This window comes from Neopelma chrysocephalum, unplaced genomic scaffold, assembly GCF_003984885.1.
Source record: "Neopelma chrysocephalum unplaced genomic scaffold, ASM398488v2 Primary Assembly neopelma1_24, whole genome shotgun sequence".
NCBI classification, from domain to species: domain Eukaryota; kingdom Metazoa; phylum Chordata; class Aves; order Passeriformes; family Pipridae; genus Neopelma; species Neopelma chrysocephalum.
Window position 1 is genome coordinate 24,994,037 of NW_020897693.1, and position 25,881 is coordinate 25,019,917.

General features: G+C 34.2%; 1 protein-coding gene across 1 annotated transcript in view; it reads right to left on the reverse strand.

Moving 5' to 3' along the window:
- RYR3 (ryanodine receptor 3) overlaps positions 1–25,881 on the reverse strand; it is a 222,469-nt gene that overhangs the window by 153,680 nt on the left and 42,908 nt on the right. The window contains exons 2-8 of the mRNA XM_027674225.1: positions 21,964–22,083; positions 16,674–16,781; positions 9,450–9,524; positions 8,419–8,497; positions 5,858–5,970; positions 5,294–5,393; positions 1,276–1,369 (exon numbers count right to left, since the gene is read on the reverse strand). Of these exons, the coding sequence (XP_027530026.1) occupies positions 1,276–1,369; positions 5,294–5,393; positions 5,858–5,970; positions 8,419–8,497; positions 9,450–9,524; positions 16,674–16,781; positions 21,964–22,083 (689 nt within the window). The remainder of the gene's footprint in view (positions 1–1,275; positions 1,370–5,293; positions 5,394–5,857; positions 5,971–8,418; positions 8,498–9,449; positions 9,525–16,673; positions 16,782–21,963; positions 22,084–25,881) is intronic.

A 25,881-nucleotide genomic window follows, 5' to 3' on the forward strand; every position in this document is an offset into this window, starting at 1 on the left:
CTTTAAATCGTCGCTATCACACATTTGAAAACGTTCAGTATAGCATTCACATTATTATCCATTTTAGGAACATAAAAACATAGATTTTATTCAGAGAATTTTTTTTTATTTCACCCTTTTATTTACTTATTGTAAGAGACATGGAAGCAGATCTTAAGTCAGTAGCACTACACATCAAACATATATTAAGAATAACATCATACTGGGGAATAGGACTTCAAAATTATTTTTAGTTTTAACTATATCTGACTCCTAGATAAGTATCAGCAGTAGCAAAGTACAGCATTTCTGAACATACCAAAGTGTGTTGGCATCTATTTTAACCATACAAAGATAGGTTGTTTATAAAATTAGTCTTACTATGACATCTGTTCTACATAGGTGTCTAGATCCTCACATTCTTCTAGTATTTTTATACTAGATGTATACATTTTGATACTCGGTGCAAACTTTGTATCTTTTTTTCTATAGACATATGAAGAGAATAGCAATAAAAATTCACCAAGTGAATTTTTCTGGCATTCCGTTTGAGTTTTCTTTTGGCTTTGGAGACAGTTTTACTCCACAGAAATGTAAACATGGAAAATTTAGAGCTGAAAAGTTTACTTGACATGACTGAATGTTACTCGTGGTATCATATTACCTAAAGCATAACTTATTTGCCACAATGGGTATGATGATCTTATTTGCTGAATATGATTTTTAAAGCTAGGAGGCTGGTGTATCAAAATTATTAGCTTGCTGTGATTTTGATTAACAGTAAAATACAAAAAAATAAAAAAATTCAACATAGATATATAACTGTAGATGTAAGTGTAATACAAAAGTGATTTAGTCTATGTAAAGTGATCTAATTATCTTAATATATTAATCAAATTTAAGAAAGCAAGAGCTTGCCAAAAGGTGCAAAATATATAAAATATGAAAGTCATTGTGGAGGCCAAACTTACTTTTTTTCTGTTTTGTTTGGTTTTGGGGTTTTTTTTACATTACCATCTTCCCTGCTAACAGTAGCTTACCTCTACTTATACTAGTACACATTAAAGACAAACAACATAACAGGCTGAAATCTCAGTGGAAATGGACCACTTAAATTTCAGCAATAAATGAACTCATTACTGATTTTCTGCTTTGTGGGTCCTAACTTCTTTTAATAATGTCACTGCCTAATTAAAGATTGCTGTAAAGAGGTTTTAATCTATCTAACCTCAAATCAACTGACAATCTTTTCCATTTTTGAGAGAAGGAAATATATAAAAATGCACCATCACTTACTTGTGTTGTGAATCATTCTGATCTGTAGATGGAATTGTCAAGCACTCATCATGGCCATGGAAAAAACGTACTACATGCCCACCAAGAAGATATCCTGTAGAAGAAGTTCATTTACTCATTAGCTTAAACGTTGACAATATGAAAATAACACCCTCATAAAATTTTTAAAAATTCAAAAGAGCTAGATGAAATGTTTTCCAAATTTTCAACCATAACTGAAATTAAACAAGAACAAATTTAGTATGATGACATGTTATTTTTAATACCTTTTTCAGTTAAAAATAGTTCTTCTGAAAATGAAGACAAAAAGAAAGCAATCTCTTAAATTTTAAAAATCAAATTGGGATTCTGAGACAGAAAAGGAAATTAAAGCCCTCGGCAACATTTATTTTCTTGAAAATTGAAGAAATTAAATAGTGTAAAAATGTCCTTCTGAAGTTGTGCTCTCTTAGACAAAGGAATGGCTGTGCCATGCCAGACTGAATTTTCTTCTAGTCCTAAATCCTTTCTCCAAAGCTTATAATTGTGGGTGTCTAAGGCAAGAGTATAGGGAGAAGGCAAGGAGCAGTGATGCTCTTCCAGACTGCTATGATTTGTGGTTGTGAGATTTCGTGAACCGGAGATTTAAGTCTTTGTATAATTATACAATGCTACGAAAAATTCCAACTGTAAAGGAATACCTTTTATTTATATATTAACACATTAATTAATTATCCCTGCAATGCTCTTGTACTTGCCAGGAAAGAGCTGTTTTATGTCCCTGGTGGTGGTAATCAATTACAATACAGTAGGCTAGGAACAAGAAAAAAACATGCAGAAAATGGTCAGGTGGGAATTTTTTGTTACCATTTCAGCTGGGTAGATAACAGTTTATTTCCATGCAGAATAAAAGCTGTGAGCAGTTTTAACTTCTCTGCATATTCATGGATCTTTTGCATAAACTTGGGCCAGTTCTGCAGTCAACCTGATTTGTGGGTACTCAGAGAATGTAATATTGTCATATTATGTAGTCTTTGCCACATCAATATATAATATAATCGATATATTGCCAAATCAAATATATAATACCACAGTTTCCTCCCCATTACTACAATTTAAATTATCTCAATACAAAATAATTTCGTGAGTTCATCAGTTTGTTCTGACATTTATAATCTGTGTCAAAAGCAAAAGTGCACAGCAGCAGTAAGAGAAAGAGAAGAGAAAAACACTTTGCAATTCTGAAGATTAAGTTTAATGCAAACTAACTTTCCAACCCATTTAACACAGAGTGCAGGCATTTTGCCTCACATTAAAGAGGAAAAGACAAAGGGGTGTAGGAGGAGAATGGTTCATCATAACTTCACTTCAAACAGTTCTGATGTAGTAAGTGAAATTAATGCCTTTTGAAAGAACATACATAAAGGAGGAAGGAAAGAAGAAAACTTTCATACTGTGCAGCTGATTCAAAATAAATTTGTAAATTAGGAAAACAATAACTGACAATTACTCTGTTGGCAATTAATACAAAATTCAAGTAAAGAAATAATGTGAAAAAATACATTTTCCTGATATTTGTGTTCCATCAAAAGTTTCTCAAACATCGCAAAATGTACATTGTCTGATTCCCAATACAATTTTACACTCAGGAAATCCTGCTTCCTCGGTCTGTTCATTCAACATGAGCTAGGCTGTTATGTCTTTTTACATATGATCATCTCTCACATAAACCATTCCGAGAACTGTATATGCAACTAAGCCTAAGTAATTGGAAAAAAATTGATTGATACACAGAAAACCTACTTCTCTGCTTACCTCACCCTAACCTATTTAATTTATTTTTTTTTTAATTATACAATTTTGGATTATGTGACCAATTCTGGGCTACACAGTATAAGGGTTCCAAGTACAGAAAAGGGACACTAAGATGATTAAGAGACTGATGCATGTGTCAGAGACTGAAATGGTTAATGATTTATGCATTCCAGGAGTTTGCAGGCTTTTGACTTTTACCTTACATCTCTGATGGGCAGTTGGGCCCATCCCCCCCTACCAATCTTGAAAGGCGGGAACCAGGCCAGACTCAGAAGCTCTGCGCAGGCCCAGAGAGAGGTTGGAGGCTCGAGACATGGCCTGTGACACTGACCATGGGTAACTTCTTGGAGTGTGGGGGCTTCCCTCCTTCACCCCCAGCAAATCAAGGCCACCACTTCAGTTGACGGACATGGAAGCGGCAACTGCCAGGTGTCATCGCTGGACCCCGTGGGCGGTGACTATATGCATTTCTCCCCTTCATATTTTCTTTCCCTTACTCTCCCTTATCCTTACCCTGTCTTTCCTTTCTCTCCCTTATGTGTTCCCCCCCCCAAAGGTTATCTTTATGTTGCATCGTTATATGACAGCAACCAAAACGCTGGCTTACCTGATGATGCCAAATTGTTAAAATAAATTTTGGCAATATATGTTTTCAGACACCGATTATCTAGTGTCGTTTCGCTTTAATCCACCCCAAGGGAAGTATTGATAAAAACCTGAGTTACCCCCCTCCCCTTCTCCCGGGGCGGGTCGTAACAGCATGTCACACATGAGGAAAGGCTGAGGGAACTGGGACTGTTTGACCTAGAGAAGAGAAGGCTCTGGGGGGACTTCAGGAATGTAAAGAGGACGGGATCAGGGTCTCTTCAGTGGTGCCCAGTGACAAAACCAGGGGCAATGGGCACACATTCAAACATGGCAGAGTCTTTCTGAACATGAGGAAACACTTTTTCATGTTGAGGGTGTCTGAGCACTGCCACAGGTTGCCCAGGGAGGTTGTGGAGTCTCCATCCTTGGAGAGAGTCTAAACCTGCCTAGACACAGTCCTAGGCAACCTGTTCTAGGTGGGCCAGCTTGGACAGTAAATTGGGCCAGGTCATTTCCTACCTCAACAGCTCTGTGATTCCGTAAGTTCTTAGGAAGTTTAGCTGCCAAATCCCTTCTGTTACAGAAATCTAAAATATACCATCGATCTTCCATGATCTCTCTGTGTGGCTCATTTTGTTTATCATCTGTTACAAGTTTTAAATTTTGCTATAGGATGGCTTTTCTGTTTTTTTACCTGTGAAACCTGAGAAAACACAGACTTTTCCAGAGTTGACTTCTATTCTATTTATGATCTAGGATGGCAGGCCCCCAGACAGGGGGGTGATATTGTGATATTGTATATTACTATATCATAAGTGATCAGTTTTACAGCCAAGTGGTACAAAATGACAAGGACATTTGAGTCATTTGTGAACATCAAGGGCTAATACTTTGAACAGAGAATGGCAGATGTAAAGTACAATGTTTGCTATGACAGTGTTAATGTCAAAATATGGCATTGAAATAAGAAGCAACACCGAGTGGGTCAGCCTTTCAACATAGAACAAGAAATTTCTCAGAATAAGGTCAAACATGACCATAAAATGAAGCTAAGTACCTAGAAAGAAATCCTCACTCTGGTGTAGGATTTAGACTAGTTAAGAGAATGAATTTTCTTGTCGATTACAGACAGACAATAAATATGGCTGTGAGATCCACAAAGGATATTGAACAAATGTCCATAAAAACACAGGAGACTGAAATAGGAACTTTGAGAAAAGGTTTTCCATTTTGCCTGTACTTTTATCTCTCTTCTGTTATATCCTGGGAGAACAGGACATAGATTTTATACAAAATCTAAGTTTTCTGGCTTTAGTTATTCTGCAGCTCCTGCTCCCCAAAATTAAACTGAGTTTTCATTTCTCATGAAGCTTTTTATGCTTTGTTATTCTAAGGTTACAGTGCTCATTTAGCTTTTCTTCAGTTGATCTGGCTGATGCATCTGTATTTCCCTGTTTTCCCATCAATTATTCTTCTCTCCTATGCTCCTTTCCTTTATTTTCATGAAACTTTTTGGTTTGGTGTTCCAAGGGTGATTTTTTTTTTCATTTTCATCCTTTATAAAAAGCATACAAAGTAACCTAAATTATATATTATATTATAATTTATTTATTTCTAAATAAATAAAATGACAGACCTTCCGTAATATTGCTTCCTGAGCATATAGGATGTACATTCCATAGTGTCTGCATAAAGGAGGCATCCACATGAATACTTCCATTTGAAACAGACAGATGCTGAAATAAGACAACGATAAGAGGAAATAGTGAAAATTATGCACTTATAAATATTTAGTACATTAATTTAACAACAAACTGAATATATCATAAAGTAAATACACAAACATTCTTTAAAAATTAGCAGTTGCTTTTAAAATGAACTCTTTTCTAAATCTAATCAACAGACTCCAGCTGCAGCAAAGAACTCTTTCACAATTACAGAAATAAAAACTTCCTAAGATGGAGAATGCTGAAGTACACCTCGGGAAAAAGGCTTGGAAACAGTCTTGTTCTGAAGGAGGAACACACACACATACACATACACCTGTTTCAGTGAGGAAAAATAAAAATGCATTACAACCAGGCATTAGTTCCTAGATTAGAAAAAGATGATTCATAAGAACCCCAACTATTTTCCCCATCTTCTCACAGCACTCTGTATGTTCCCACCACTTGGTTGCTTGTTAAAGAAACAAACTTACCAGGTATCTTTCAGAGGACACGCTGACCAGGATAAGATCATCACCTATTCGAACTTTTTCTCCTTCTGACCTTTGTTTAGAAGCAGGGTGTATTGTCCACCAGCATGCTTCACCTAAAGGACAGAGGAACTAATCAAGAGTCTACAAAAGAGACAACTCCCCAAAAAATCTAAGGATATCTTTATATAACATTGAAATACCATAATAAAAATTGTGTCTTATAAATCCACCTCATTCCTATTTTCAATCACTTTCAATGCTTTTCTTTTTCCTTGAAAGTTTTGTCAATCAATCTTTATCATATCTGACCCTGATATTTCCCTTTTCATGTCTTTTTAAAGCAACTAACTCTTTACAAAACACTGCTCAGGACTGCCCTTCCTTCATGGCTCTCCCTGCCAGTAAATTGCTGACAGCTATGTCAGTCTTATTTATCATCTTTTGTGTCTTCTTTTGCTTAATGGTCATATTTAATTCACAATCTTCTGCATCATTTCCACTCTAAGCTACACTTCTCTTGTAGAATACAGAATTTTGAAACAAATACTCCATACCTTTACAAAGTTGCTACACTACAAATATCAGACCTGGAAGCAGTTCCAGTAGCACTACAGACCATATGACTAAAAGATAGTCAGGCCTAAGGGCGACAGCCATAGACTATTTCCTACACATTAAATGTAAGATTCCAGGTTATTTTGCACACACGCACACACACACTCACGATTCTGGGAAGATTACCCAGTTCATTTCACAATTTCACACCCTTCAGATCTTAGATAAGACCTTGAAGAAAACAAGTTGAATACAACCTTCTCACCAGGCAATGCAAAGTGACAAAAAATAAGCAAAGGCAAAATTGGTAGCATCTGACAAAGCACAAAAATTTGTTTGATCAATTAAGGTATTTCATGCAAAAGCCTCTTAAAACGAAATTTGAAGGTTACGAAACTAATTCTAGTGAAGACAATAAATAAAAGTTACATCCCTAAAAGTGTAAAATGCTAAATCTTTGAAGGGAATAATTTTTAATAGCCAGTGGTTTTTCCTTCAATACCTGCTGGATGAAGAATACCTCCTGCAGCTAAAATTGATTCACTAGGACAGTTTTGTAGGTGAGAGATTAGGAGGAGGGGAAGTGATATTATGGCATTCAGCTTATGAGGTTTACAAGCATGGAGTAGTTACCAAAATCCTCCGGGCAGAAACACAACTAAGCACTCCTTTTATATGTTGCCTTTTTTTATCTTACCTATGTGTACAAGAGTCTTTCTGTATATGTATAATTAAGCAAATACCAATGAAACAACTACAGATACCCATTACAAAACCTCATAGGTAGAAGAAGACACGTGCGCAATAACTCTGAAAAAATTCTATAAAATTATAAAAACACAATTCAGTGAAATTATTTTCATAAAGATTACACACACACTCCTTTTATCAACACGCCTAAAGAAAATGTTCTCCATCTAAGGCAACAAATAAAGATAGTCAAGTAACAGGCTGCTAATAGATGTCTGAGAACATCATCTGTATGACTAGAAACAACTGAAAGACAAACCCGACACATTCAAAAGAGAAACTTTTGTAGCTAGAGCCACCTGAAAAGAAAGTTTCAAAGGTCATGGTCCACAAACTTTTTAACACCTACACTGGCAGTGCATCTCCATCATCAGTTAGTCTATTTTGATTTTAATTTATTTTCAATATAATGAAAATGCAATAGAAAGCACAGGTTTACATTAACACAACTGGTATTTCTTTATTGGAAGCTTCATATTAATGAAGTGTGTATACAGATACTTTGATTTTCCCTTCAATGTAAACCTATTTGTAGCTCTTTGCAGCTAAGTTGCTTCTAAACTCATTTAATATAGCTCCTAGTGGCAACCCCTAATTTATATGTGCTTTCATGGAAGCACAATTTTTTTTTACTATAGTTTAGTTAGTAGCACTGTTACTGACAGTACTCCCAGAAAACTATTAATTAGATTTTAAAACTTTCACATAATGTCATGTTTGTGTTGTATGTCTTCCACTTTGTCCCATTATTGTTTTTATCCATTTTATGATTTTATTTTTCTTCAGCTTTTTCAATAATGTGCTCATTACACTTTTTCTGTTTTCCTGTGTTAAAAGTTGCAAATTTCTTTTGTTACATGGTTACAATGTGTATCATGAATTCACCAATACATGGTTTTTCCATACTCTAATTCTATTGAAAGTGTCAAAACACAAAACAAAATCAACTGCATCAAATTTACTTTATTCAACAGAATTTTTTTCTAATTTGACCGTTATCACCCATGTTATTTCAGCTGTGCTAACTCAGTTTAATTGCAAGGCTCTCTCACATTCCTACACAAAGTCAGTTTATTTGCTGGAACTTATTAGTACTGACAGCCATCGGTACTGAGAGTCGTCATTTCTTTCAGTCATCTTATTTCTAATGAACACATAAGCATGCCATTCATAAGCTTATAGTTACATTAATCTCAATGCTTCTTCTAAAACCAGAACTGTGTGACACATTTTCTTTCAAAAATAACTTGACATACCTGCTGCATTTTCTCGTAGTCCTACATCAAATGCAAGTTTATCTGTCTGGGATCTTGATGATGTTAAACATGTCAAATACTGCAAAACAGTGAAGTTATTGAAAACAAAAATCCAACAGTATCCATTAAAACACATGCCAAATGAATACACTCACATTACTTCATCTTACTATCAAAATATGCTTAATTTTTTTAATTACTTGAAGAATTATGTTGTTATTCATATAGAAGCTCTTCCCAAATTGAAAACATCAAAATCCTTTTCCATTGTGCAATTTAGCACAGAGAAAGTTTCACGCAGCTTATCAGATAGGAACATGCAAATGTCTGATTAAAGTATTACCATAATAAGTTTACTTCATGGAAACATGACAAATGTACTAAAAGGTACTAATCATACTAGCAACTCTGGTATATCAAGGCCACTACAATTTGTATGGTTCATGAACATAAGTAACAAAGTTTGAAGATTATTGTAGAGTTTTCTAGTAAAGGAAAAAGGAGGGAAGATGTTCTCCTGTCTTCTCATTTCTTCAGTCTTCTGTAAGTGTATTTACATGGGCCCTAACAAATAAAAGATTCAAAACAGCTGAAATTTTCCATTTGCAAAATGTCGTGCAATGAAATTTATATAAGGCAGCCTGAAGACAGCCTGTTTGCGGGCATTATCTCTGCGAACTATAGGATGTCAAACATCTTATAAAATATGGTGAGAAAAAAATAATGTATATCACAACAAATTCATTTGCAGTAGAAACACTTGCTAATGGAATTATCATTAAAATGGATTCCTTAAAGACACAGAAATAATCCATGGCCAAAGGAGCTTTTCAGCTACATTTCTGAGTTACATGAAGAATCTGAATTTAAACACTTCTATTATGTCAAGACATCATAAGCTTTTTTTTTCATATAGCACAAAAAATAACTTGGAAAGAGCGTGATTTCAAATTTATGTATTTTTTATTTGGTAAAAAGACATTTATTTGACTTTCATGTTACTCATTCTGTGCAAGTGCTCTTTCACTTACCATTTCACTGAACGAATGTCGAAGTAGTATCGCATGGCCATAGAGCAGGGTTCTGTGACCACCGCCTTGAGCTGCCTACAGAACATGAGGAAGAAGGTCAGAACTCCACTGCACTATGTGGACTACAGTCAGAATTATGCAACAACACAAAGAGCTACTACAGTTCAAGGAACAGGCACAAATATTCCAACAAGTTATGAAATGTATACGCTGGGCAGAATAATGAAGTAGCTACAGCAATAGTTGAATATCTGCCAAAGGAACAAGTGTCATCCTTTGTCAAAGACTCCTATTGTTACCTAATTTTTACTATGATTAAGTAAAACCACAGCATTTTCAAAAACACATTTTAAGTTAAATAAGATAATACTTACCTTTCTTATAAACTTCTTGGAGGCATTAAAAAAAACCCAACAAAGTAAATATATATATATATATACACAAAACTGAAATCTGAAAGAGAAAAAACATGCCTACTTCCCAGAATAGTTTAAGCACATACTAAGAATATCTACTTGCTAGTATTAATGTTATCTTAAGCACATATCAGATTAATTAAAGCAACTGCATCCATAGTTTCAACCAAGTACAGTAATTAATTTTGAATATATAAAACTATGACAAGATCGGGGAGAGGGAAAAATGGATTTTCCATTTACTTCCTTTAAAGAATTGAACACACATCTTTTGAGCTCCTTGTGGACTGCATTTAAGGTCAGTTCTTTTCTTTGGATTCATTTGGAAGGGCTCAAGATAAGTAAAGGTAGTTCCAAGAACTCAAATAACAGTTATACATGTGTAGGCAAATGATTTTACACTCTATAATGAATATGTAAGTTAAATTACCAGTTAGGTCAATAGGTTTACACACTATGCACAACTTGTGTTCGACAGAACCCCAACTTTGTCCAATCAGAAGGAATAAAAATACAGAAGCAATAGAGCAGAGGACGTTTATTTCAACTGCAATAAAATAAAAATTCTACTTCAGGTTTCCTAGCAAGTAACAAAGGCATTAACACATAGGGATTGTACACTGGAACTTACTACTTACTGTTAACAGTTACCGTTAATAGACAGTCTTAAGAACTTTTATGTAGTAAATTTAATTGATAAATTTCTCAGAATTATATAGATACTACATGTAATATGTAATCTCTTTCCCAATATGATCCATATAATTATGTAAATTTTCTCCGTATATCTAGTAGCAAACTAAAAAAAAAACAAAACAAAAACAACCCAAAACCCACTCAACTCCTGAATAATGATTTTTTGACCCACATAGAATATGTGTTAGAGTATTGGAAAAAATTGGAGATAAATAGATAGTTATCACTGGGCATTCAGTGGATATAGCTTACTTTAAGGTATCATTATAAAAAGGTTATCAGTACAACAAATAAAAAAATTCCATGAGTTTCTCCAAAATATGTCATTGATAAAAAAGGATTTTAATCCTGCAGGAATATATCACTGCTTGGTGCAGAAAACCAGAAATATGTATGTAAGACTTCTTTTATACATTACAATTCTTTTTTTTTTAATCAACAGGAAAACCTTAACAGCAAAATCAACTGTAACAAACAGGTTGTCAGTAGAAAATTATATGTATTCAGTTTGCAACAAATATACGTATACTGAGAAGAAGCAATAAAACACCTCATGTTATTTTATTAATGAAAGTTTTTAAGTAAATCAATTGTAATTTTAAGGCTGACTCATTAAAAAAAAAAAACAAACCAACACAACCAAACAAAAAACCAAACAAAAAAACCAAACCAAACCAAAATGAACCAAAACAAACAAACAAACAAAAACCAAAACAACCAAACCAAAGAAGCTACAATTTTCCTCTAGAAAAATCTGAAACTAACAACAGAACTCTATTCCAAACTAAATTTCACAGAATCACAGAATATGCTGAGCTGGAAGTGACCCACAGGGATCATCGAGTCCAACCATTAGACCTGCACAGGACCATCCCCAAGAGTCACACCATGTGCCTGAGAGGATCATCCAAATGCTTCTTGAACTCTGGAAGGCTTGGTGCTCTGACCACCTCCCTGGGGAGCCTGTTCCAGTGCCCAACCACCCTCTGGGTGAAGAACCTTTTCCTAATATCCAATCTAAACCTCCCCTGACACAACTTCAGGCCATTCCCTCGGGTTCTCTCACTGGTCACCACAGAGAAGAGATCAGTGCCTGTCCCTCCTCTTCCCCTCACGAGGACGTTGTAGACTGCAATGAGGTCTTCCCTCAGTCTCCTCTTCTCCAGGTTGGACACACCAAGTGACCTCAGCCTCTCCTCATACGGCTTCCTCTCAAGGCCCTTCACCATCTTCATTGCCCCACTCTGGACACTCTCTAAGAGCTTAATATCTTTCTTCTATTGTGGTGCCCAAAACTGCACACAATATTCAAGGTGAGCCCACCCCAGTGCAGAGCAGAGCAGGACAATCCCCTTCCTCAACCGGCTGGCGATGCTTTGCCTGATGCCCCCCAGGACACGGTTGGCCTTCCTGGCTGCCAGGGCACTGCTGACTCATATTCAACTTGCCATTGACCAGGACCCCCAGGTGCCTTTCCGTGGCACTGTTTTCCAGCATCTCATTCCCCAGTTTATACATACATATGGGGTTCCCCCTTTCCCAGGTGCAGAATCCAACACTTTCCCTCATTGAACTTGATATGGGTTGCCCTCTAATTTGTCGAGGTCTCTCTTCAGGCCCTCCCTGCCTTCAAGGGAGTCAACAGCTCCTCCCAGTTTTGTGTCATCTGCGAACTTGCTTAGTATCCCTTGCTGCCCTATGTCCAAGTAATTTATGAAGATGTTGAAGAGCACAGGGCCCAAGATGGTGCCCAGCAGAACCCCACTAATGACAGGTCACCAGTCTGATGTCACTCCATTCACTGTAACCCTCTGTGCTCGACTCGTGAGCCAATTGCTCACCCATCACATGATGTGTTTATCCAGCTGTGTGCTGGACAAATTTAATACGGAAAGCAAACCTTTCAATGAGTGATACACTTGTGGAACCAATAAAAGATTAATGTTAATTATATGAGGCCAATCTATATTCTTGGCAATGAATTTGTATTAAGAACAATGTAAATGAACATTTTAAGATGTGCATACCTACATCTCATGTTACTATTTTCTCTACGTATATAACCACTATTAAAAGACAAGATTTTGTATTATCCATGTCAAAAATAGCTTCTTCTGAAATCTAGTTTAGAAATTACTTATCTATTTGTTTAAATGGTGCTAAAGATAGCGCCTCATACTACAAGGCATTTAACTTGGTTGGTATTTATGACATATGTCTTAAAACAGAATCAGTTAATTGTAACCTAAGAAATAACCCATCCATTTTACCAATAGCTTGTTGACAGAAGCTAGTTAAGTGTCCACCTTCTCTGAATGTAACAAATCTTTGTGGTCCAGAAAGAAAGTTTCTTGCATCATTGTTCAGGCTTTCATTTTTTATTTCATCCTTGCTATTAATATTAACTGTTGTGTTCCTATTACAGTTTCCCCAATGGATGATACCTAACTTCAAAATAAATGCAGGACAAGGTAGTTTCAAAATAAATACAGCATAACAGATTAGATTATTTTTTTATTGCCTACTGCTCCTTAAGCAACAATACCACCATTTTTACTGAAAAGATTATTTTCCTCTACTTCCAATCCCAAATAAAATATTCATATATCACTATTAATCTCAGATTAAATCCTTTGGCTAAAGTTTGGGGTGAATATTTTGGAAATATTAAAAATTGTGTAGTTACTTATGAATCCTAGAAGTGTTTAAATCAATCTTATTTTCCCTAAGCATATGCTTTTATTTTCATCAGGTCTTATGTTTTCTAGAAAGCCACATAATTGCAAAGATAAAAAATCACACTTTATGCAGTGGAAAACAAGAGGTCAGTATTAATGAAGTCTGAAAACCATGTGTGCAAAGGTTGACAGTGCAAGATCGGAGGTGACAGGAGAGCTCTAGCGTCCCTGATCTCTGCTATGACATGTTCCAGTTAAAGACCTGAAGTGCAGAATAAGCCAGTAGGTTGTGGTTATCCTGACACCAAGTTACAAAGAAACAATAAGGTTCTTCTCAAAAAGTAAAAATTAAGGAAGAATTTAACTCCTGCGAATCAAATAGTAGTCTGTGATGAGAAAGCATTAACTGAAATACTGAGGGGTTTCTGAATACATATAATACACAGCCTTTCTAGAGCACATATCTCATCCCCATGCAATCTAAATAAGAAAGATGGTTACAATAATGACAATTTAATATACAATTAAAAACAAGTGTGATCATAAAAAAATCGATTTCTTTTCCTTTTCTTCTCAAGCTGGCATATTTTTAACTAGAATCCATATTTGTTATTTCACGATCATAGTTCTGTCTTAATTTGTAAGGTATAAAAAGTATATACAAAACAATTTGCAACTGATAATTTCATGGTTATATCATTTAATCTATACACTATTTAGATGCTTTCCCAATTTGCTACAAAGTAACTTCTAACAAAAATGTTAATTCCTGCATTCAGGAATTCCTCAATATACAAAATGACTTTATTTTGTTATTTATGCTGATGTATCACCATCTTTGTTTAATTTCAATACTGTACTATGAAATAAATGTTTAAAATAGTAAATAAAATGATAAAATTATAAAATTATATGTTTCATACATTTGAAAAACAATCTGATGGAAGTCAACTGGACTACTATCACTGAAGTTTTGAGTATTAGACGTATGAATCTGTGTTAGACACCAGATTAGTTATTATTTGGGTCAGAACCAACCTGTAAGGAGTGTGTGTATATGTGTGTGGAGGGGGAAGGGATGGGTTAAACCTCACAGAGGTGGGGTGGCATCTTATCCCACGTGGCAGTCCCTGGAGCCCACAAGGGGAAGCCCTGGAGTAGCTGTCAGTCACAGACAGCCTGGGAAAACTATAACACAGCACACCTCCTGGAGCCCCTCACCCAGCTCAGATTGGCAGGGACAGTGAGGACACTGCCCCTCACCCTGGCCTGGAACCCCCAGAGTGGCTGGTGGGTCAGAAAGCCACCTGGAGGGGTTGGCCATAGGGATCAGAGCAGATAAAACCAAGGGCATGTGTTTGCTTCGTGTAGCAGCCCTGCCACTTGGACTTGTGAGAGCTGGTCTTCTACAAGGCTTTGGTGATAGCTATATAATCTGTCTCTCCCTCTCTCTGCTTCTCTCTTCTTGATCTCTCTGCTTCTTTTTCTCTGCTCCTTTCTTGACGCTTAGGGTAGTTTGGAGCTGGAGGGATTGGATCTTGATTTAAGTGCTGCGGAATCAGCTGGATTTTGACTTGAGTGTGGATTAATAGTACATGTTGAAACAGTACTGCAGTGGAATATTTTTGTCTAGTTTGTGTGGTTTCCTTTTGAACTTTGGCCAAGTTCCCTTATTTTCTCCCCTAAATTAACAAAGAAATTCCTTGGGAACAAGCCCGTGGCTTATTCTCTTAATGCTGTCTCAAGGTATTAAAGAACCGTGTATCTATATATCAAAGTAAAACTCATAGCCGATCCCATGAGCCAGCAGGTCCTGGGGCTGGAGGTTTTACAGTCTGCAACAATTTTGTCAACACATAAGAAATTTCTCATTACAAATAACTTTATTCCACTGTGTACCCCATGTAATCGGTGTTCACAATGTATGTAATACCTTAAGATATTTTAAGACACTTTCTGCAGTTTATCCTTAACTGAACTCTGAAAGATTTATGACCATTATCCTTTGATTATAATACAAAATGCAACTCATAATTTTAGCCTGCTGAATTATTCCTAACTTAGAGGATTAAAAGAGCATAAAATGGACCGTAAGAATGCTGCATCTATGCATGTATACATACATTTCTATATGAATATTGTTTACATACCTTGGAGCTACGTATCCTGAATATATACATATCTTCTAATTGAAATTATATGATTTTCACACATAAAGTACAATAGAAACAAGCTTACAGTGAAAAAAAGAGAACATTCTTTAATAGAATGAAGAGTAGGCCCTGAAGATGGTATTATAAAATTGTGAAAGCATGAAAGTATAGAACTTCACTACTCAATCATTCCAAAACAGCAACCTTCTCTTCAGTTTTTAAAATTTAAAAATTTAAAATCTGCAGGCTTGTTAGTCAGAAAACAACCAAATTCTAGTTTTGAGTAATTTAGTATTTACTCTTCTGAATAAAATAATAAGGAGTTTCAGTACAAAAGCATTCTAAGTATCTTTATAACTTAATATAATTGAGAAACCGTGTTGCAAAGTGAACAAATTCTATAGTCATTTTTATATTTAGAAAAATAATATGCATTTTGAATGTATCACTTCTGTATAGATGGATATGACATTGAAAAAATTAGTCTCAAGTAAATAAACCACCCTTTTGATTCTCCCCTCTAGGATTTTTACTTAAATCATATCATTGTTCTCCTCCCAGATATTATTCTATTTTAATTTATAGGATTGTACTAAGGAAGGAAGAAAATCCTAAAACTACATGCACCGTAACGAACTTCAGAAAAATGAACAGAAATAAAAAGAAATCTCTTATCATGAAACAAATTCAGCATAAATTTTTTTTGACCAAAAAAAATTATAGCAAAATGTTATCTTTAAGAAAATTTCTTTAGGTAATACTTGTATTTTTATGTTTGGTTTCTTTCTCAGGCATTCATCCTATTTACTTAATATGTGTGTAACTACAATAAAAGAAAAATTACAACTCAAAGAAAATATGAGTTTTCTGGTTCTACATAAAATAATGAAAACTGACAGCCTATCTAGCTCTGAACATGATTTGCATAATAATCAGTTGTCATTTAGTCTCATAAAATAAGTAAGGCAATAGAGTTTTTTCATGCTTTGTTTGTATGAAAATAAAATTTTTATTCCATTTGATTCAGCTGAAATTGGAGAGTTAGGGTCAAAGCAATCAAATTGTTGATGTTTCAGGTTTTGTGGATTGTAAATATTTCAAAAGACAGATGCACCAGCTCTTCAATGCTAAAGAGAAATTAATATGATTAATGAGGAGCAATAATATACCAAGAAAACTGCTGTGATATGAGGAGCCTCTTCTAGAAAATCCTGGACAAGGAAAGAAATGAGAAATATCCATATTCAGAAACTTAATGTTCTTTGAGGTCAATTTACTTACCCCTTCACTAGCATTATCTCCTGTGCTGGCCAGCATTTCTTGAAGGGCTCTGACAGATAGGGACTGTTCAAGGACAAAATTACAGATGCAAAGGTCCGGAGGGACATACTGTAAAAATAAAACAGTGCAAGAATAGATCAGCAAAGCAGGTGAAACAGGATGAGAAGTGTGTTTGAACATATGTGTATTTTAATTTTTAAATCCATACTTAAAGTTTAATCATTTGGTTTTGAGATACATGCTATTTCCCTGTATGAAAACAATACAAATCTTCATAACTTGACAACACAGCAATTCAGCTTTTCCTTGAACAGTATTCTTCGCAGTAAAGTGAAACATCTTCAGGTTCATAAGCAAAAACTCTTTCTCTACATATTATTGTTTTCCTGTCTTTCAGAATTACACCCTGAACATTGTATTTGTTCTCTAATGCTACTGGCAAAACAGAAGAGAAGGTATATGATCTTATTTGATGTATAAGGTTGATAGAACATATTTCTAGTAGTAATAAGATAGCTAAGATTTAGAATCTTATGACATAATAATATGGACTATTTTAGGAGATCTCAATTGTTGAATCTATATGTCATCTGGTTTTGAAAATGAGAATTACATTCACTTCATAAACGGCAGACTATATTTTTTCAATTTCTTGGCACTGATATGTCCAAGAAAAAAAGTAGCAATGGTATATAAATATTTGGCAGAAAAGTACAAAGAAGACAGATTCAGGCTTTATGCAGTGGTACCCAGTGAAAGGACAAGAGGAAATCAACTCTAAGTGAAATACAGGACATTTTTTTAAACATGACAGAAAATCCCTTTTTCTACTGTGAGCGTGGTAAACAGTAGGACAGGTTGTGGAGTCTCCATCCTGGAGATATGCAAACTCTGACTTGATAGTGTCCTAAGCAGTCTGTTCTGTCTGAACATACTCTGAGCAGAGGATTTGGACTTGATGAACTCCACAGGTCCCTTCTAACCTTAACAAATCAGTATTCTGTGATTGACAATATAGATCACGGCAATGAATGAGCTTTAAAGTGCATATGCATTTCTTTTTCTTTTTTAAATCTGTGTGACAAGAAAGAATAAAATTCTTGATAATGTTGAGTTTTAAGGTGGTGAAAAGTGAGAGATTTCTAAACTTGCTGAAGTCTTTAGAGCAATCTAATCAAGTACAGTCTCAGAATTCCCACACTTTGATCTCTACTACAGACTCTAATTATATTTTTGGTGTTTTCAAATACCAATACTTCTAGGCCAGAGATGTGACACTGAAAATGCAGACAATAGAGATATATTTATATAATTTTAACACATTATTGAAGCAAAGTGAACTCTTGCATCTTGCTTACACAACTAAATAATTTTAAGTAGTAAGTAGTTAATAATTTCATTAACTGGAACCAGAACAATTTAAACGGTAATCCTTTTCATCACTCATCTCCACTATGGGGTACTATATTTTTAGCATTCATTAATTACATTTGTGTACATATAGACACACATACATGCACACAGATTATAGCTGGAATTTTATTCTTTAATAGGTTACATTCAAGGCCTCCCATATAACCAGACACAGAAATACGTCTGGTTATGAAAAATGTAATTTTTCAGCTATGAATTACAAACAAAATTAGCTTGGAATTTATGTCTCATATTTGTTAGAAAAATGTGGAAAGACTCATTTAGAACATTTTATTACTACAAACATAAAAAATTTATATAGCATTAAGTAGTTTCAACTAGCCAGTGAATCAGACAGGTAAACAAAACCTCTGAATAATACTTCACGCATTACTTTACTGCCTTGAAATCCACTTAACAGAAAAACAAGTCACATAATTAGTGAAAAAAAAAAAACAACAAAAAATAAAACAAAACAAACAAACAAAAAACCCAGATCTTTTTCTGTTGTCATTTTATGGCTGTTTTCAGGTAATGCAGCATCTGTTCCATTAAAACATTTTGAGTATCTATTAAACTGCAGTGTCCTTGAAGTACATTTGAATTTTAAAAAAACAACCCCACAATGCTTATGAAGACTTTCTATTTTTAAGATGGAACTTAAATTCGGAAACTAACCTGGAATTTTGGCTGGGAAAATATGACATAGCTGGATATACAGTTTTAATCAGCATCAGGCAATCTCTGACATTTAATCCCACTCCAAATTGAACATGGTATAATCAGTGCAATCAAACACCTATCAATTGAACAAAAGAACACCCATCTGTTTCACTGGTTGCCTGGTCTTGTGCCACATAGGCTGCATTTTGATTTGAAAATTGTTGCAGCCCTTACATTATTGCTGTATTAACTAAAGATATGCTCTGAAACAATGTACTCCTAGTCACAGTTTGGATAAAATTTATGTCTTAGGATAACACAATTTTTCACTTCCTATTCTTCTTCATAGCCTATGTGACATTAAACTTTATTTAAGAATACTGACACTGAGAACTATGAAATTAATGATTTTCTACCCATGATTTAGAGTAGCTAATCCCTCTTTCAAACTTGCTGTGTTGCACAATAAGCTAACACATACATGCTGTCACATACTCCATTTCTGTGGTTGAATGGCAACAAATTCTTTTTTAAAATTCCATTGACCTGAGAAATATCAGTGAAAGGTAATTTATGTGGATGGTACATGACCTAAGTAGCAACTGATCTCCTTAATTAATCTAGATTGCCTCCTTTAAATAAGCAATTAACTATTGAGTTTGTCAAGGTTCATTAATTTTCTGTTCTTTTTGCAATAGATACTGTTTCATAAGTTTGATATTCAACAAACCCTCTGTGAGAGATAATTTTACATTCTTAATAATTACACACTCAGAAATGGTTTAATAAAACCTTGACCATCTGCTAATCTATGCTTTTTTCCCCCACTTTGAGCAAGGTTAATAGTAATCCCCCTCAAAAAAAGAAAAGTGCTAGTAGGGGATGTTCAGAGAAAAAAGAATACTTAGAGGACAGAGCTACAGTTATAAGATGTGAAAATATTAATGTCAGGAATCTTTATGCTAAAATGAGAAAACAAAAACTGTTCAGGTATTAACTAAGTCAAGGTTTTAAAAATTCACTTTAAAGAAGGAATAGACATAAATACTGCATAAATACTTCTGGCTACAGAAAGTTGGAATTAGCATACAGAAGTAAGACAAAATAATTTTCAAGAATCAATAATAAAGGAAAAAAATCAGGTGGAGAATGAAGTATTTTATTTTACAGGCATTTAATGATATGCTGAGCAAGTTTTACTGTAAGTGAATTTGCAGTGCAGAATAAGTAAAATAAGATATATCAGAAAAGAAAGCAGGAATTTGGAATAAATACTTCTTGAAAGTCAATGAGAATTTTTGGTAGTTTTTCCATAACACCTCTGTGAAGTCTTGTCCAGACATACAGGAAGATAAACAAAAAGACAAATGTTATGTAGGAAACCTACACAATTTTTCAAAGCAAATCTGAACAAACAATTGAAAGTTCCACCCTGGCAGCTGCTTTTTTTATGAGAAAATATTTATTTCTGAGATTATGCTCAAACAGGTCTATCATGTAGTTAACATTTTTCTATCGACACAGTCATAACACTTAATATATCTAATTGTTCTGAATTCAGTCTTCTAGATTCCTTCAGGCACTATTATAACATTAAATTCTTCAGATGATATGCTCACTAACCAAATGTTTCCCCACAGCTTCTGGTCTGCAGTGTAAAAAGCCCAAGAAATATAAATTCCCTTCTCTTACCAAGTTTTTTTTTTTAATATACTGCTAAAAAAATGTTAGATCCCTTCAGCACATCAACACAGGAAACTTACAACTGCCTAACATCTGTAAAGGGGATGAGAATAGTTTCCCATTTTGTAAGCATATTTACACAGTTATTAGACTTTGGCAGCACAAAATGTACCTCTAGTTTCTATTAATATACAAGACTGGAGATCTTTCTCTGTGTGGCATCATCAATTCCCAGTTCTCCTAAATTTTTATCATCTTGAAAAATTGCATATGTCAATTTAAACACTGTCTTAATTGACAAAAATATCCAACAGCTTAGCAGTAAGAACAGAACCCTGTAGTATCTTATTTGGAACACATCTATTCAATAACAATTTTTTTGTCCACTGGATATGTACCATTTTGGTTTTCTCTTTCTTATTTCTGAAACAAAATTTTGTCCAAATGTAAATGAAAGTATCATTGCTAAGGGTGTTGATAAGTATCATACTCTCTAATCATCCACGTAAACCTTCAACACTTCTTATTTTTTGAACAAATGTATCTACATGCCTTTTCCCAAAATTCTTCCTGTTCTCAGTCAAGACCAGCAGTTCAGAAAGCTCCTTGTTAAGCTTTTTTTAAAGCAGTTACATACAAGTTTTCTGAATCTCTTATTTTTAATCAAACTTCGGAAGCTTCTGTAGTATTATCTGCTACTAAGACACTTACAAAAAGTAAAGGAGATCTATGGCACCCTACAGTAAGGCACACCATTCTTCCTTTTCTTATAATAAGATAAGCAACATGTTGTCTTACAGATTGAGGTGGTCATCACCAGTAATAGACAGACCACATTGCAATTGAGTTATCAATTAATAAAAAGTTCCCGATCACTGTTGAAGATTTTAGGACAATAATTGAACATACATATATGAAATATAGCTGGTTTTACTCAAGCATACACAAAGATTACTGGTGATTTGTAAAATACATGAGAGAGAAATTATCTGACTGAATTCTTGGAATGCAAAAAAAAGTAAATTTAGAAGCTGCATAATTTTTCACCTTAGAGATGAACAAGAAATTCTCATACTGCATAAATAAATACTGTGAGTATAACATGGTCATAATATCCAGAGTAAAAGTAAGACCACATAGCACCATTTCCAGAAAAAAGACACAAAAACCTCCACTAAATATCCAGAAGGAAAAATAAATTATTAGAAAGAAAAGAAAAGAAATAAAGACAATTCAAGAAAAAGAAAAAGTTGCAGAGAGAACAAAAGAGAAGGAGTAGGTCCTTTTCTGTTTGATTTATTATTAATATTCTTCTCTTAGATAGTTAAAGAATGGCAGCTTTTGACTGTTCACAGGTGTACCACAAAGTATATTTGGAATCTCTAAGAAGTCTCATGTTGAAGTCAGAAAGAAAAGCATACGTAAGGTGCATCTAGCACCACACTCAAGAAACCATAATTAAACATGTTTGTGGATAAGTAGGTTAACGTTCACTTATCAGTTACACCAGTTGAGAGTATCAACTTCTTACTTTAGCTTCTGATGTTGGTTCCAAAAAGCACAGGCGATTCCCAAGTCCCTCAGCTGCCAAGCAAAACTTCCTTTGTTCTTTGTGAATACTGGCAACACACTGAAGTACTACTTCATCATCCTGTCAGAAGACAGAGTACAAGGAAAAAAAGTAAATATTTGGAAGTTACATACAGACTATAAAGCTACCAAATTCTGTAACATGGAATCCATTGAAAATTAACACATTATACTCCTATAATTGATATCATGTGCATATACAGAGATTCTTTTGATGTATATGTAAGCAGATCTTTCTATATAGATATATATTCAAGACCATATGAAAATGCAAAGACTACTTATACTGTCTCCAAGGCTTTTTCAAGTATTGTGTCCTTCTGTTGCTTTATATGCATAAAACAAACTGTAAGTATACTGTTACTCACTTTTACTGAGCAAAATATGTTTAATGTTTACAGTAAAAAAAACTTTTCCTGTGATTTTGCAAAAAAAACCTAACAGAAACTAAACAGAACAAAACCAGAAACTAAATATAAACAATTATAAACTAAATATAAACAAATTATTATTTTAGCACATCAACACATTTAAGCTATCAACACAATTCCCCTGTTAAAGTCTTGTGTAAAAAAGTACTCAGAAACCTCTGACTACAACCAAAGATCTAAGAGGTATTTTTCAAGTGACAGTTCAAATAAGTCACAAGACTGTGGTCCTCAAAAGATATACTCCAAGAATAAGTGGCATGAAACAGCCCTATTGCTTAGTTGTCCTGATTATTCTAAAAGCTCTTTTACAAATTTTTGCACGATACAATGCCAAACACACAAGTAGTTCTAAAGTGCCAAGTCCTTTTTCACTTCTTAATATGTGACACTAAATCTGATATAAGCAAGCCAAAACAGATTATTTTCAGTGTTTGACTGCATAAAAGGTATATACAGAATTTAAAAAAAATATTTTCCAAAACTTGTCCACTAACTAAGAAAAAGACCACTTGGAGACTAGCGTATAGGACACTTATTTTTATGCAGGCATGTAACTGTTCACCAAAAGACACTACCTTAGAAGTTTTTCAGGGGGTGGAAGCTGGTAAAACAAAAGCGATATGATATGTCTGTGCCCCCTCCAGCTATAGTGTTATACTGGTGTCAATTATTATTATCAAAGCAGATACACAAGAGCCGCCTGTACTGAACTCTGAGATCACTTGAATAATTATGTTCTAAAAGCAGCACTGCTATTTGCAGTCCCCTTATGAAACTGCAATACTATGACAGTACCACAGCTTGGGCACTTGAAATAAAAGCTGGGAGTGACAAAGTCATTTTCACCAAAGGAACTAAGTGACACACCCTTTAAAAGGGAATTCCAAAGCATTCCCTTGTGTGATTTTGCAAGTGTGTTCTTTTAGGTGACCCTCCACTGCCTACTTACTACTACTAAAATGAACAACTATTATAATTGACATTAATCAACAGTTATAGTTTTTCTTATATGAGTTTTTCTTACCTAGCTTTGTATAACAATCAATAGCATTTTTAACAGTACAGAATAGTGATCCAAGAAATGTCTGCAAACAATTCTAAGATGTTTAGTCAAGTAGGAGGTAGACAGAATTAGATAATTAATGCTTAGAAAATTAATTTTCTTTTCCCCTGTTGCTTCTACTTCCATTTCTCTAAAATCCTCTCTGAAATTTTCAGCTTTCAAGTTCATTAGTAAAAACATTTCCGCTTTTTAATCTTCAGAGTAATAAATTGCAAAATATTAACAATACAATTAAGCACCCATTACTACATTCCTCTGTTCATGAATTTTTAAATATTTACATCAGAATCATATCTATTTTTTGGGAAAAAAATCAGAACATATGTAAGATAGAAATAAAGATGTTTAAAACATTTTTCATCAACTGGTTCCTGTGTCAATCTTTGAACATACATATTTCAGAGATTAAAAAATAATAAAATACTAAAACATGAATTTATAACACTGAGATTTAGGATTAAATTGAGATACGTCACCTAAATTGCACTTATCAGCAGATTACTTTAAATTACTTCTATATAGCTCAAATTGTATTTATTCTCCCTATTACATTAAAGTACTCATCATTCCACAGAGACATATACATAATCTCTATTGTAATCATAGTTTTCTGAAATATAAAATTATGCCTTCAGACTTTTTACAAGGACATGTAGAGATAGTACAAGGGGCAATGGCTTCAAACTGAAAGAAGATAGGTTTAGATTAGATATACAATGGAACAGGTTTCCCAGAGGAACTATGGATGCCCCATCCTTTGAAGTGTTCAAGGTCAGGTTGGATGGGGCCCTCAGAAACCTGGTCTACTAGGTCCATGGCAGAGGGATGGAACTAGACGATCTTCAGGATCCCTTCCAACCCAACCTGTTCAACAATTTTATGAACATACATAAAAACTTACTTTAAATGAGAATTACTCAAATAAATGAATTATTTTCCTTTGAAACCTACGTGTATAAAAGGGCAAGGGTTTCTAGTATAATGAAATTAAACCATTAAATGCAGTAATTCCAAAATACAAGCCCTGAAAACATCTTAAGTAAGAACTGTATGCAGCATTCAACATCGATGTTATATGTTATTCCCCTAAATTTCCAATTTGTGCTACAGCATTTAACATGCTATATATTTGCTATTTAGAATGAAAAACTTCAATAGAGCTTCTAAAAATTGTCAATAATAGTGTATTTCAGAATATTTTGCAGCAGATTTTATAAAGAGTATATCATTCAAGTGCAAGTGGACCGAGCATAAAGAATTAGAGGAATCTATGCAACCTGCAAATAAGACAAGTACTCGTTGTTAAGATGACTCAGTATTTTAGTGTTTTTGCTGAAGAAAGATCATTCCACCTGAGGTCTGAAATTGTTTTTCTGGCCTGTAGTTCCTAATAGAAACGAGTTTTATGGAGTTGTTTTGCTATCATGAAAGTGCAGAGCATGTCTCAGCAGTATTCTGTTTTCTTGAGTCTTCTCTCACACAAATTCTGGTATTCTAAAATTCTTTTTTCCTCATTTGGCTCTTCCCTTAGTTTTTAAACACACATGGTTCCAGAGCCATTTAGCCTTGATCATCACTTTTCTTATATAGTATTACATCTGTTTACTTGAATATATCTTGAATATGCATGTTCACTGGGATGCTGAGACTTATACAACGAACAGCAATGAATTGTTAGTTGCTATATGCAATCAATTGTCAAAGATAACCAAAAGCAAAATAAAAGAAAACAAAACCTACATAACTTCCTTGAGATCTAGTTTGTCAACCAGCAATCGAACAAATTTCAATGGTTTAAATTTAGTAACTGTTTAAAATGCAATTTTTCTCATCTAGCAGCTGTGACATTTCTGTGCTTAGGAATTTAATTTGTTCTAGTCCATTTACTTTTGGTAGGTGGTTTTTGGTTGGTTGGTTGGGTTAGGTTCTGGCTTTTTGGTTGGTTGGGTTAGGGTTCCTTATATATTCCATAATTAAGAATTGTAGTTATTTATACAATATGCATAAATTTGTATAGAGGTTGCATTCCACAATAGACCCACTTCAATATATTTTATATTATGAAGCATAGAGCCATCAATACACTAACTATATACATGCAAATTTACATAGACGCATATGGAAAATGACACACATGGAAAATTACACACTAGGTTTAGTTTGTTACCTACTGATTCAACATCTAACTAGCCTCTATATAGTCTATTATATTCAATTATATTCAGTACTAAGAATAAATTGATAAAATAAAACTGATATTACACGACACTGAAACCAATCAGTCCTAGATAATTAATCAGCTTTGTTATTATACCTGTAGAATACAAGAAGAAACTTTTTTCTCGAAAAAGCATACATATTTTGC